The sequence below is a fragment of the Stomoxys calcitrans genome, chromosome 3 (assembly GCF_963082655.1).
Source record: "Stomoxys calcitrans chromosome 3, idStoCalc2.1, whole genome shotgun sequence".
Taxonomy (NCBI): domain Eukaryota; kingdom Metazoa; phylum Arthropoda; class Insecta; order Diptera; family Muscidae; genus Stomoxys; species Stomoxys calcitrans.
In genome coordinates, this window is record NC_081554.1 from 134,390,779 (window position 1) to 134,404,906 (window position 14,128).

Below are 14,128 nucleotides of genomic sequence, written 5' to 3' on the forward strand. Positions count from 1 at the left end.
TAGGTTTTTATTACAACGCCGACTATATGAAAAATCCGCAATTACTTTTTGGGCAACCCAATATATCTAAACATGGCTATTGCTTTTCATAAAATTCAAAAATTTGAGCGGAAATTTATTTTAACACTATGCATATTAGGTAGGTAGGTTGGGATTGTAAATGGGTCAAATCGATCCATGTTTTGATATAGCTGCCACACAAAACGATCTTGGGTCTTGACTTCTTGAGCTTCTAGAGGGCGCAATTCTTGCTACTTGAAACCGAGGAGCTCTTTTTCTACTTCAGATTTTTAGCAGTGTTATGCTCTTCAGGAGATCTGATTCTGTTTCCAGCTTCCGTAGAAGTAATTGGAATGACAGTTCTATCCCGTCCAGCATCACGCACTTTCTCCCGATTGCGCTGCCGGTACATACTCCTCTGTTTCTTTCGTCGTGCCCCGGATCGCTTTTTCGGCTTGTGAGCTTAGCAAAGCCATCGCTCACTTCTACCGTTATCCCCCGTCCTCATCTCTCGAATCTGCTGCAATGACTGTTTTATTGACACCGTCGCTGTCTGAATCCGAGTCGGAACAACGACCTTTACTTAAATGCTGGGGACGAACTGTACAATCATCTGGTTTATCCGCCTCTTCCTCATTAACCTTGTATGACGACTAGTTTTGAGCTTGAAGCATTACTCTCGACTACAGGTGCCAAGGCACCCACACTTATAGGAGGAGAGAACAACACGCTACGGTTTGACGCCACCACCGCAGCTGTTGGGTCTTTGGAGTCCATTTCTTGCCTACTCCTAGGGAGAAAATATGACCGCTGCCCCGCCCATGATATTAAAGTCGTTCTGTGAGATTTTAATGCGACGATAGGGAAGGAAGACGTTTTTGGTCCAACATTCGGAGAGTTTAGCCTCCACGAGATAACGTCCGATAATCGGTTGAGGCTAATAGATTTCGCCGCTGAAGCCTCCCCTAAGATACCCATGTTACGACCAAGATTGTCATGATGCTACTGAAGCCAAGAATATGGCATTCAGAGCAGCCCTGCAATCAGTAGCAGTATCTATCAGAAGCTGATAGATTTCGCCGCGGCAAAAAACATGGTAGTTGGTAGCACCAGATTTCAACATAAAAATATTCACAAAGCGAAATGGCTGTCTCCCTATCAAAACACAAGGAACCAAATTGATCACGTTGTGATAGATGGAAGGCATTCATCCAGCGTGTTAGATGTACGATCGATCCGTGGAGCGAATATAGATTCGGATCATTACCTTTTTGCAGCAAAGGTTCGCACCCGTTGAACATGACGAGGAATGTACGATCTGATACTGCACGGGTGCTCGACATTGAAAATCTGCAAACACAACAGATGGCAGAGGCATACTCCACTCCGCTGACCCAACTGCCTAATGAAAGCACTCCTTGTTCCGATGATATAATGGCGCAGAGGCAAACCATTGCCCACTCCATGGAAAATGCTAATGGCTTTGGTGCAGGGACATCCTCCCGCAGAGACAAAAAAGGAAATCTGGTAACTGACACAGATAACATGCTAAGGATATGGAAAGAACATTTAACCCAACTGCTAGTGTCCGACGTTGGCGGCGAAGAGGATACCGCAGAACCAATCAACGATGATGGTTTGGAATGTTTACCTCCTAGTTAGAATGAGGTCAAATCAGCAGTGAACCGACTAAAGAAAAACAAGGGAGCAGGAGCCAACGGGTTACCCGCTGAACTATTTAAGACGGGAGGCGACACGTGGATAAGGTGTATGCATCAGCTTATCTGAGCAATCCGGATAGAAACACGCATTCTCGATGATTGGAAACTCAGCATACAATGTCCCGTACACAAGAAAGGAGACAAGACGGAATGTGCCAACTACAGAGGGATACGTCTTCTCTCCCATCGCATAAAAGATTAAAACCTAAAGACAATGAGATAATCGGGCTTTAGACCTGGTAAATCCACCTTAGACCAGATATTCACACTGCGCCAAATCTTGAGATAGGTCCGAGAAGGACAAATCAACTCCTACCACCTCTTTGTCGACTACAAAGCCGCTTTCGATACCCGTTTATGTTCTATTTCAAGCCACGTCTGACTCTGCAGGGTGACACTTGCTGATACGCGTTCCTCATTAAGAATAGGAAAGACTCTCTCCGAACCATTCAATACCAAACGAGGTTTCAGACGAGGAGACAGCCTATCGTGTGATCTCTTTAATATCCTGCTGGAGAAGATTATACGAGATGCAGATGTGAATAGGTATGGCATATTAATCACTAGTCATGGGTGGCTTCAACTCCCAAAACGCCTTGTACAACCGAGCAGGTAAGGACAAGTAAAACGGCGCTAAATTCGGCCGGGCCGAACTTTGGATACCCACCACCTCGGAAATATATGTAAGCCACCTTTCATCAAAATCCGGTGAAAATTGCATACCTTATGTCCCATAGCAGTTATATCGAAATATGATCCGATTCGGACCAAATACTAATAAGTACAAGTCATTGTTCAATTGGGTATAACAAAATATTGGTCTTTTTAGTAGCTATATCTAAAAATAAACCGATCTGAACCATATACAACATGGATGTCGAAAAGCCTAACCTAAGTCAATGTTTCAAATTTCAGTTAAATCGGATTATAAATGCGCCTTTTTTGGGGCTAAGACTTTAAATCGAGATATCGGTCTATATGGCTGCTATATGCAAATCTTGATCGATTTAGACCAAATTGCAGAAATATGTAGAGGGGCTTAACGTTAGTCACAGTCCCAAATTTCGGAAACTTCAGACAATAAATGCGCCTTTTATGTGCCCAAAACATTAAATATAGAGATCGGTCTATATGGCAGCTATATCCAAATGTGGACCGATCTGTGTCATAATGCAGAAGTGTGTCAAGGGGCTTAACTTAACTCACTGTCCAAAATTGTGGCGACATCGGACAATAAATTCGCTTTTTATTGCCCCAAAACCTAAAAACGAGAGATCGGAAGCTATATCCAAATATGGACCAATCTGTGCCATAATGCAGAAGTATGTGAATGGGGCTAAACTTAAGGGCCTAAACTTAAATGTCCCATCAACACTAATGTAAGAAAGTATATTAATAACTTACTTACTTAAAGGTGCTTTACGGCAGGCTTGGGATCTATGGATGTAAAAAGATGGGTCAGCAGAGGAGCACCTCCAGGATGTGTACCATCTCTTCTACTTTGGAGTATAGCCGTTAACAATATATTATTGTCTTTGGAAGAAAAAGCTGTAAAAGGGGTCGCGTATGTTGATGAAGTGGCAATTGCGGTTATGGGAAAGTTTCCCAGCACTCTAGGAGATGTACTTCAGGAAGCTCTACGTGCAACAGCAAAGTGGGCTAGGGAAAGTGGTCTAGGTATAAATCCGTGCAATACAGAAGCAGTACTTTTCAGCAGGAGATACAAGTTGCCTACAGTGGAACCAGTCTCCTTGGGTGGAGAAAATGTTCCATTTTGGAAAGGGCAAGAAAGGAAACTCTTGCCCTGTACACCTGCAAGAGGGTCACTGGCAAAAGTTTGGGGTTTAGACCGCATACCATTCATTGGGTATATACTGCAGTTGTCAGACCCATAATTCTATTTATATGGTGTTGTGGTCAGGTCGAGGGCGCTTTAAAAGTCGACCTACTGCTTGATACTCAACCGGATCCAAAGGATGGCTTGCTTGTGCATCACAGCCACACTGAGGACGACACAATCTGATGCGCTGAATTTAATGCTACATCTTTTGCCTCTGGACATTGTGGCTACCCAAATTGCAGTGACCACTGTCGTCATGATCATGTGGCGGCTACGGACACTGTGTTAGAGACAATATCTGATGTTCCAGGCAGTGTGGATTACACCCTGCCTGAGCCGCTGTTTGCAGTTTGCTATTTTAATTAACAAAATCTGCTGTTTTACTCTCAAAATCCGTTTAAATATTGAACACGTATTACTGTTCAACAGGCAAAAAATTGTGAGTACTCGTAAGATAGAAACAAAAGGTTATCTATTGCGATCGTTTTACTTTAGGCTCAAAGAAAAGTCGGCTGATAATATCAAACACTGTCTGCTGATAGTAGTTAAGTTTGCTGCCATTACAGCAGAATTTTTGCTGTTTATGATGGCGTTGAAGAGTAAGATTAAATAAACAATCAGATTTGGATGATTTGAACCATAATTTTCACAGTTGTTGGAACACATCTCCTTTAACATTTCAGCCAAATTGGATAAGAATTGCGCCTTCTAGGGATTCTGGATAGTAATCTTGATATCTTTTTAAGAACATTTTAATGAAATTTTGTTAATTTTATAAAGGGTGATTTTTTTTTAGGTTAGGATTTTCATGCATTAGTATTTGACAGATCACGTGGGATTTCAGACATGGTGTCAAAGAGAAAGATGCTCAGTATGCTTTGACATTTCATCATGAATAGACTTACTAACGAGCAACGCTTGCAAATCATTGAATTTTATTACCAAAATCAGTGTTCGGTTCGAAATGTGTTCATTCACCGTAACGTTGCGTCCAACAGCATGTTTGAAAAAATACGGTCCAATGATTCCACCAGCGTACAAACCACACCAAACAGTGCATTTTTCGGGATGCATGGGCAGTTCTTGAACGGCTTCTGGTTGCTCTTCACTCCAAATGCGGCAATTTTGCTTATTTACGTAGCCATTCAACCAGAAATGAGCCTCATCGCTGAACAAAATTTGTCAAAATTTGAACACATTTCGAACCGAACACTGATTTTGGTAATAAAATTCAATGATTTGCAAGCGTTGCTCGTTAGTAAGTCTATTCATGATGAAATGTCAAAGCATACTGAGCATCTTTCTCTTTGACACCATGTCTGAAATCCCACGTGATCTGTCAAATACTAATGCATGAAAATCCTAACCTCAAAAAAATCACCCTTTAGTATAAGCGTCACATATGGTCCAACGACTTGGAAAATAAATGGCAAAGTCACAACAAAAAAAAAAAAAACCGACTTAGCCACGTGTAAAATTTTAATCTCCGAGCGTTGACAGATGGAAATACAGAAAGAAGGACATAATCGACTCAGAATTGCAATCGATATATACAATTTGTTGATTGGTTAGTTCATCAATATTTCCTTAAGTTAAAAACGGAATGCCGAAGTTAGGCTAGGTTGAAAAGAGGGAGCAGATATTAATCTGTCCCATGCCACTATAGACATACACTAAAACAGTAATCAGCTTGTTGTGCGCTCTAAAAACTAAAAAGCAACCTGGAAAAAGAAAATCTATGTTGGGAATTCCATGCTACTTTCAAGATCCTTAATTGTTTCCCATGCCCCTAAAATTGTAAATGTCTGGTATTGTGTGCCCACCTAAGTACCGGTATCTGTTAGACGCGAAAGCCGGGCAATAACAATGGAAATGCTCCAACTTCTCATCATCTTCACCGCATGGCCGACACATGTTTTAACTTGCCGCACCGATTTTCCATAAGTGAGCTCGTGGTCCTATGTGTCCCGTTATAATACCAATAGCTACACTGACCTCCTTATTACTTCCTTGCAGTAATAGCTTCGTCTTCTCACGCTCTGGATCCCCCCATTGGATTTTCGCCGCCCTATCGCCCATGCCCATAACGCGGACTGCGTCGACCCGAATGGCTTCAGGTTAACCAAGTTTAACCAAATCGACTGACCTTTCATTCCCCTTTACTCCGTTATGGCCCGGCACCCAAACGATGCGGATTTTTCCATCCTCAGAGAAGGCGTTAATTTCCTTCTTACACTGGAAGACTGTTCGTGACCTTACCGTTCAGGTTGTTAATGCCCTTATGGCAATTTTACTGTTCGTAAAGATGTTTATATTCGACGACCTCGCGTTAGCACCACACCACCTCAGACATTCCGTGATCGCCCGGGTCTCCGCCTGTAGGACCGTATTATGGTCAGGAAGTCTAAAACATATCTCAGTATTCCTGGGTTTCCAATGTTGACCCCAAGGCCCACTCTGCCTTCTAGCTTTGATCCATCCGTATAACATGATCTTCCAGAGGGCAATACTAGGGTTCCGTCAACCCAAGAGTGTACCGCTGGCAGCAGTGCCTCGCACTCGACCTCAAGGTTCATCTCAGGTATCCAATCGGAAACCTCTTCCCTTCCTTTCAGGTCTCTTGCCGTCGCCTCGATTATTCCGCGATGTTCTATGAACCTGTTGTATGGTTATTATGTCTTTAATATCTTTAATATTTTAGCTGATTTTTACATGTAAAACAGCAGACTTTTTTAGTTGAAATAGCAGACGGAAATGTTTGCTAAAATAGCAACCCTATGTTTGTTGAAATAACAGTCATGTATGCTTTCTAATTTTCATTTTGTTTGTTACACCCAGAATGAAGAAGGATATACCCATCGATAATGTACTGACGACTCAGACTCACTTTCTTATTCAATTTAAATATGTCCGTCCGTCAGTCTGTCTGTCCATCTTAATTTGTGTACAAGCTAAAGGTTGCAATTTTTATCCGATCATCTTCAAAAATTGACACTTTTTTGGCTAAGAGACGAAGAGATTTGGATATAGCTCCCATACAAATGTTCATCCAAATTGAGCTTTGGAAATTCAATAGGACGGATAGAAATCGATTCAGATATAGCTCCCACAGGGACGTAGCCTGGGGAGGGGCCCTCTATTTTTTAAAGCCAAAATTTCAATAAAATTTAGCGTTTTGCGATACTACATTTTGCACATTTTTAAACTTTTTATTATGCTTAACTGTCCCAAACAACATTTTCCTATAATTTTTTCTGTAGACGAATATCAATAAATATTTTAAGGACAAAATTTTAAACCGCTACGCCTGACCCTCGATTTTTTATTTCTAAGCCCCTACAACAAAAAAAAAACTTTTTGTTAATATTTTATGGCAAAGAAAGGTGGATTTTATGATTTTAGCATAAAAAGCAACAAGACATCTCACTTCTAAGAATTTTGAAAAATTTTTTTGTTTGATTTTTGAGATATTCAAAATTGCATGTTTACATCAAGATGAGTATATAGTTCGTGCTTCATAGTGAAGTACCCATGTTATTCACGATTAATTTTTTGAAAAACTTCAAAAATATCACTGATAACATAACAATTTTATTAAAATTTTGTCATAAATAATGATAATACCATAATGAATGAAATCAGAAAGTCTTTTTGCTTCAAAAGCAATTATCCACAAAAAGTGATCTTAAACATTTTAATTTTCACTGTGAAATACGAACATACTACCTACCATAAGTAAGGAAATGTGTTAAAATAATATTAGTCAGCAGACTTTCATCTATGAGAGAAAATCTTATATTACACTTACGTTTGTCGCTAGGTCATTTTGCCCACTAATTGGCAATGAAAGAAAAAAGTTTCCAACTGCATAACGTAGAAATTTCTTCGGGTTTCTGATTTCTAGTTCTTCCACCTATTCTTATTTTATCTCCAATAAATTGGGAAGACTTTATGAAGACATGATGGAAATTATAAGCATACTAGCTGACCCGGACCCGCTCCGCTGCGCCTTCTTTTACTTTATATGGAACAAAAGTTTCCTTGGAATATTCATTTTCGAAGATCTTTTAGTGAAATACCATGCTAATTTTACTAACAGTTTAACAATATAAGTTCCTTTATCTGAATCCCATATGACCTTTATTGGTCTACGAATTTAAGTTTGGATGTAGGTGTACTCCATTCTTAAAATACTTCATTTCAGCCCGATATTCTCATGAAGTCTGTTTTAGTGGTGTTTTCGGGAGAGAGGTGTTCCCCGAGATACTTGGCCCTGAAAAAATATGAGCATCGTGCTCTTCTCTCAAATAGCATTTATTTAAACCCCATATTGCCATTGGCTTAAGAGGAGTTGACAGGATGAGGCGTCCCCCAAACACATTGCCCTAAAATAGGTTATCAAATTCGTTTTCTAATCTCAAATACCTTTCATTTGAGCCACATATTGGCATGGTCAAAAAATGTTTTAAAGGTGTGATGCCCTAAATACATGGTCCTACAAACTAAAAACTATCAATATTTAGTTCCACTCTCTTTAAGACCCAAATTGTCTTGGTGAGCAAATACGTCCTATTTGGGGCTTGTTATGGTGGTGGGACGTCCGCTAGACAGTTGGTCCCTAACGTTGATATAAGATACGTGGTCTACTCCCACACACCTTTAATTTAAGTCCTATATTTCCATAGTCGGCAAACATGACGGGCTTGGGGGGTGTTTTGTGGGATGGGCAGCCACTCAGTGAGTTGGCCTTGAAAATATATATCGGATTGGAGTTCCACTTTAAGCCTCATATTGCAATAGTCAGAAAATACTTACTATTTGGGTGGTATTGTGGGGGCGGCATGGCCCCGTAGACACTTTTCCCGAATATTGATATCAAATTCGTCTTTACTCCCAAAGACCTTTCATTTGAGCCCCATATTGGTATATTCGTAAATTTGTCCCCTTTGGGGGATGTTTTTGGTGAGAGGCCGCCCCCCAAACACTGGTTTCATATTTGGATATCAGATTCTAATTGTACACACAAATCCCTTTTATTTAAGCCCCATATATTCATGGTCTGTAAATAAGTCCTGTTTGGGGGGTGTTTTGGGAAAGGGGTGGACCCGCAGAAACGTGGTCCCACATTTGGGTATCAGATTTGTATTCTACTCGCAAATACCTTTCATTTGAGTCCCATATTGCCATGGTCGGTAAATAAGTACGATTTAGGGGTGTTTTGGGGCTTGGGGTGGTCCCCCTAGCACTCGGTTCGACAATTGGATATCAGATACGTTTTCTTATCCTAAATACCTTTCATTTGAGTCCCATATTGTCGTGATTGGTCTAAATATATGTTGGGTTGGTTTTGGGTGGGGCAGCCCCCGAGGTACCCCACCCGAAATTTGGATACCAAATTTTTATTTTTAGGGTACCATATGAAAGCAAACAAAATTTCGCTTAAATCGCACCACCCATCTCCGAGATCTGGCGTTTCTGAAAATTTGGGTAAGGGCGAGGGTCCGCCCTCCCCCTTCAGATATCAAAAAATATAGTACCCTATTTTCACCACGGGATCATTATGCACCATCCGTAAAAATTTCAAGAAAATCGTTTCAGCCGTTTCTGAGTCTATAAGGAATACACAAACAAACAAACAAACCTACAAACAAACACAAATTGATTTCGTCATTCTGTTTGTAACTAGTCGAAATATTCGTCTGAGACCCCATAAAATTTCACGACGATCAAGAATATATATACTTTATATATATTCTTGATCGTCGTGAAATTTTATGTCAATCTAGCCATGTCCGTCCGTCTGTCCGTCCGTCCGTCCGTCTGTCTGTCGAAAGCACGCTAACTTCCAACTAAAGTATATATATTCTTGATCGTCGCGACATTTTATGTCGATCTAGCCATGTCTTTCCGTCTGTCCGTCCGTCCGTCTGTCTGTCGAAAGCACGCTAACATTCGGAGGAGTAATGCTAGCCGCTTGAAATTTTGCACAAATACTTCTTATTAGTGTAGGTCGGTAGGTATTGTAAATGGGCCATATCGGTCCATGTTTTGATATAGCTGCCATATAAACCGATCTTGGGTCTTGACTTCTTGAACCTCTAGCGTGCGCAATTCTTATCCGATCAGAATGAAATTTTGCACGACGTGTTTTGCTATTATATCCAACAACTGTGCCAAGTATGGTTGAAATCGGTCTATAACCTGAAATAGCTGCCATATAAACCGATCTTGGGTCTTGACTTCTTGAGCCTCTAGAGTGCGCAATTCTTATCCGATTGGAATGAAATTTTGCACGACTTTTTTTATTGTTATTTTCAACAATTGTGTCAAATAAAGTACAAGTCGGTTCATAACCTGATATAGCTGCCATATAAACCGGGATCTTGACTTCTTGAGCCTCTAGAGGCCCCAATTATTATTCGATTTGCCTGAAATTTTGTACGACGGATTCTCTGGAGGCCACCGTAGCGCAGAGGTTAGCATGTCCGCCTATGACGCTGAACGCCTAGGTTCGAATCCTGGCGAGACCATCAGAAAAAATGTTCAGCGGTGAAATTTTGTACGACGGATTCTCTCATGACCATTAACATACGTGTTTATTATGGTCTGAATCGGTCTATAGGCCGATACAGCTCCCATATAAATCGATCTCTCTATTTTACTTCTTGAGCCCACAAAGGGCGCAATTCTTATTCGAATTGGCTGACATTTTACACAGGTCTCCAACATATAATTTAATTGTGGTCCAAACCGGACCATATCTTGATATCGCTCTAATAGCAGAGCAAATCTTTTCTTATATCATTATTTTGCTTAAGAAGAGATGCCGGGAAAAGAACTCGACAAATGCGATCCATGGTGGAGGGTATATAAGATTCGGCCCGGCCGAACTTAGCACGCTTTTACTTGTTAGAGTAAGTATCGGTTTTTGTGATGTTAAAAACCGCCCTTTCAGAATCACTAAGAACACTTATCACGTATCACACGTATCTTTTTTTTGTTTTCCAGATATTGAGGTGTAAATATGACAAATGTAGCCTATTTCAATAAAGTGGCGTATGGAACAAGATAGAATTACTCCGGCGATTTATTAACCAATCTTCCTAAAATTTTGTACAATTCTTTCCTCAATGACTACCACGATATCAGTTTGCTCGAAATTATTTCAGAATTAGATATAACTGTCATGCCCGATTTTCACCTATAGCCACTGCAACCGTATTATTTGACCAATTGTGCCAACATTTGGCGAAACGCTTTCCTAGACGACTTCCACAATATCTACAGAGTAAAGTCGAAATCGGTTCAGATTTAGATATAGCTCCCATATATATGTTGGTCCGATTTTGCTCAAGATTCCATTAAAGTGTTCATTTGTTAACCGATTCTCTCGAGATTTGGCAGGAAGATTTTCTTATGGCTCTTAATATTACTGGTAAATTTCATAGAAATCGATTCAGATTAACATTTTGCTGCCTAATATATATAATATTGTATATATCGACCAATTTTCACCTCTAGAGCCACTGCAAGCGTATTTATTGAGCAACCTTGCCAACACTTCGCACAATGCTTTCCTCGTCGACTACCACAATATGTAAGAAGTTTAGTCGAAATCGGTTCAGATTTAGATATAGCTCGTCAGATTTTTTGTAATTTGCAATAATGTTTTCATATGTCGACCGTAATTATGACAGTTTGAACATATTAACTCGAAATTTGGTACGGATTGTTTAACAACCCATCTAAAAACATCAACCGAGGTCCATCAAAATTGATTCAGAATTGGAAGTGGCACCCATTTTGTATTTATCGGGTAGGTGTAGGGTATTATACAGTCGGCACCGCCTGACTTTTGCCTTTCCTTATTAGTTTTATGTTATTTTAGTTTTAATTTATTTTACTGTCTTTTTAAAAAGCCCATCACATATTGAGCAGCATACATTATCAGCAAACAACAGACCTTTTAGCAGGCAGCCTGCTGGTCTGAAATTGTAAACACATTACTGTAACAGCAGAGCTACTGCTGTAAAAGCAGCAAAATTAACTTCATATTATCAACAGACAACTTTTGCTATTATCAAAAGACTTTTCTCTACAAGCATAGCATAAAATAAAGCAAAAGCAAACAACTTTATGTCAGTTTACCAGATTTTTGTATTAAAAACAGCAGATTTTGTTAGTTGAAATAGCAGATGAAAATGTTTACTTAAACAGCATAGATTTTTTCGCTGAAACAGCAGTAATGGGTGCATTTCAATTTTCAGCAGAAAAAAACTCTTGTTTTAGCAATCATTCTTGTAGTAAGAATAACAAATGTAGTTGAGTGTTGTTTTTTGTTGTCCATTGGTAAGGATGGGAAAATCATCGCCATCGTTGTCTTAAGAACTTATCAACGACTTCAGTTGCCAGCAAAGGAATATTCTTTTCCTTTTGGGCGTTGTAGACAATTTCAATTTATTATAAACTGTTCCACAACAGTGGTGTATAATATATAAAAAGAAAATACTTTGCATTTGCCGCAAGATGGAATCCACAGATTGGCAGAAAACAAGTATCAGCTACCGAGAGCTTTATTTAGAACATGTCATGTACACATAACTAATTTTTCACAGTGTTACCTTAAAAAAAAACCCCAGCTTCATTTTATTTCGTGACCAGGTCAAATTTGAATTTGTTTGTTTTTACGTTGTTTTACTTTCAATCAATTTTTGTATCTTTGACTCAGGTGGTGAGTAAGCCTGACCTTCTACCCCTGTGTTGAGCAGTAATCATAAAACCTATTTATTCATTCCGAATACAAACTCACCCGCAGTGTACTTTTTCATATTGAACAGCAGCGTAATTTCGTAATTAAAAAAATATTCTTAGAAGCATTTACATTCACTCGCGGTCAGAATGAAATAGATGAGACGTCAGATGATATGGCACTGAACTGATCTTTAGCACTGTATAAAATGTGTATTCTGATAAGAAATCCGATTGCAGTTCAAGCAAATATTTCAAAGATTTAAAAGTTTAACTTAAAAATATTTGCCAAGGGGCTTTTTGTCTCTTGTTTGTTTTTAAGTGTTCTTTGTTGGGTTACAATCGTCACCAACAAAGTCGCACTCAAAACAGCCCAACCATAAATCGACAAACAAGACCACTGGCAACCGCTCACTCGAAAAGCCGTTTAACAACTGAGTCTCAAGTTCGAAAGTATGTTCGCGATCAGCAAAGCAGTTTTGAGCGAAGGTTGTCTGTCTCCAACCATGCCGGGCTCATGCTAATAAATTCTCCAATGCACATTTCGTTCGACAGCTGTTTCCACTAAAGTTATTTGTTCTCCAAAGAAAGAAGAGCAAAATCGAAATTCTCATGACGTCAAATTTCACTGTTGTTATTTGAATTTGCTGGATTGTACGACTGCAAGATGTGAAGGGGAGTCCGCAATAAAAAACGAGTTTGCTGCCGAAACAGTGCTATCAATGAATCTTGAATTTGTACAAACGCATTGTAAAAGGGGATAAAAATACCCTATACCACTAATGTGGTACAGCGTATTTTAACCAAAAGAATTTCTTTGTATGTAATACCAATAAAAATTAAGAAGTCGAGTTGGTTAACTCTGGCCATGTAATTTTGTGTACAAAACACAGATAAAATGTTCACCTGGTAATCTTCAAATTTGGCACAGGTATTTTTTGGTTCTTTTCAATTGAAAAAGAAATTATTTTGGATTTGAATAGGACCTACACATGTTTGTCCGACTTGCACGAAATTGTACACATTTTCTAATCCTTTCTAATCCTGAATTTACTAGCGAATTTCGTAGAAATGAGTTCAGGTTTAGATATAGCTCCCATTACCAACGCACAATGATTTAGAAATTAATTTTAATGGCCGAAAACCCCAATATTTTTCATCACCGATTTCAAAAGTGTTGATTCCATTTAGCCCAATAATGCACATTTAAAAGGAATTCTTATTTATTTCAGATTTAAAAAGTGACAAATTTTTAAAAATGTTGTGTATAAAAAAGCACTGAAACTTAGGTTTTACAAAGCTTCGTTTATAAAGGTTTACAAAACGTCGATTATTATGCAGTTGGTGATCCTAATGTACGATCCATCTGCTTAATTTTTATAAACATTTGTATATCCATCTTCTGAGGTTTCGTTTCCATTAACCGATGGAATACAAATATTGTACATTCATTTACCTGTCTATTTATGACATTTTTATTAAACACTAGCTGACCCGGGCCCGCTCCGCTGCGCCTTCATTTACTTTATATGGAACAAAAGTTTCCTTGGAATATTTATTTTCGACAATTAAAGATCTTTTAGTGAAATACCATGCTACGAAAATAGTATGTCGCTGGACTAACTGTTTAACGATATAAGTGCCTTTATCTGAATCCCATATGGTCTTAATTAGTCTACGAATTTAAGTTTGGATATAAGGTGTACTCCATTCTTAAAATACTTCGTTTCAACCCGTCTACTCATGATTTCTGATTTAGTGATGTTTTTGGGGGAGAGGTGGTCCCCCAGATACTTGGCCCTGAAAAAATATCAGCACC

At 39.1% G+C, this 14,128-nt stretch overlaps 1 protein-coding gene across 1 annotated transcript in view; it reads right to left on the reverse strand.

The window, feature by feature from the left end:
- Positions 1-12,761, reverse strand: part of LOC106094125 (serine protease inhibitor 77Ba) — a 48,543-nt gene extending 35,782 nt beyond the window's left edge. The window contains exon 1 of the mRNA XM_013261311.2: positions 12,371-12,761. Within this exon, the coding sequence (XP_013116765.1) occupies positions 12,371-12,389 (19 nt within the window). The 5' untranslated portion in view covers positions 12,390-12,761. The remainder of the gene's footprint in view (positions 1-12,370) is intronic.
- Positions 12,762-14,128: the final 1,367 nt, after the last annotated feature.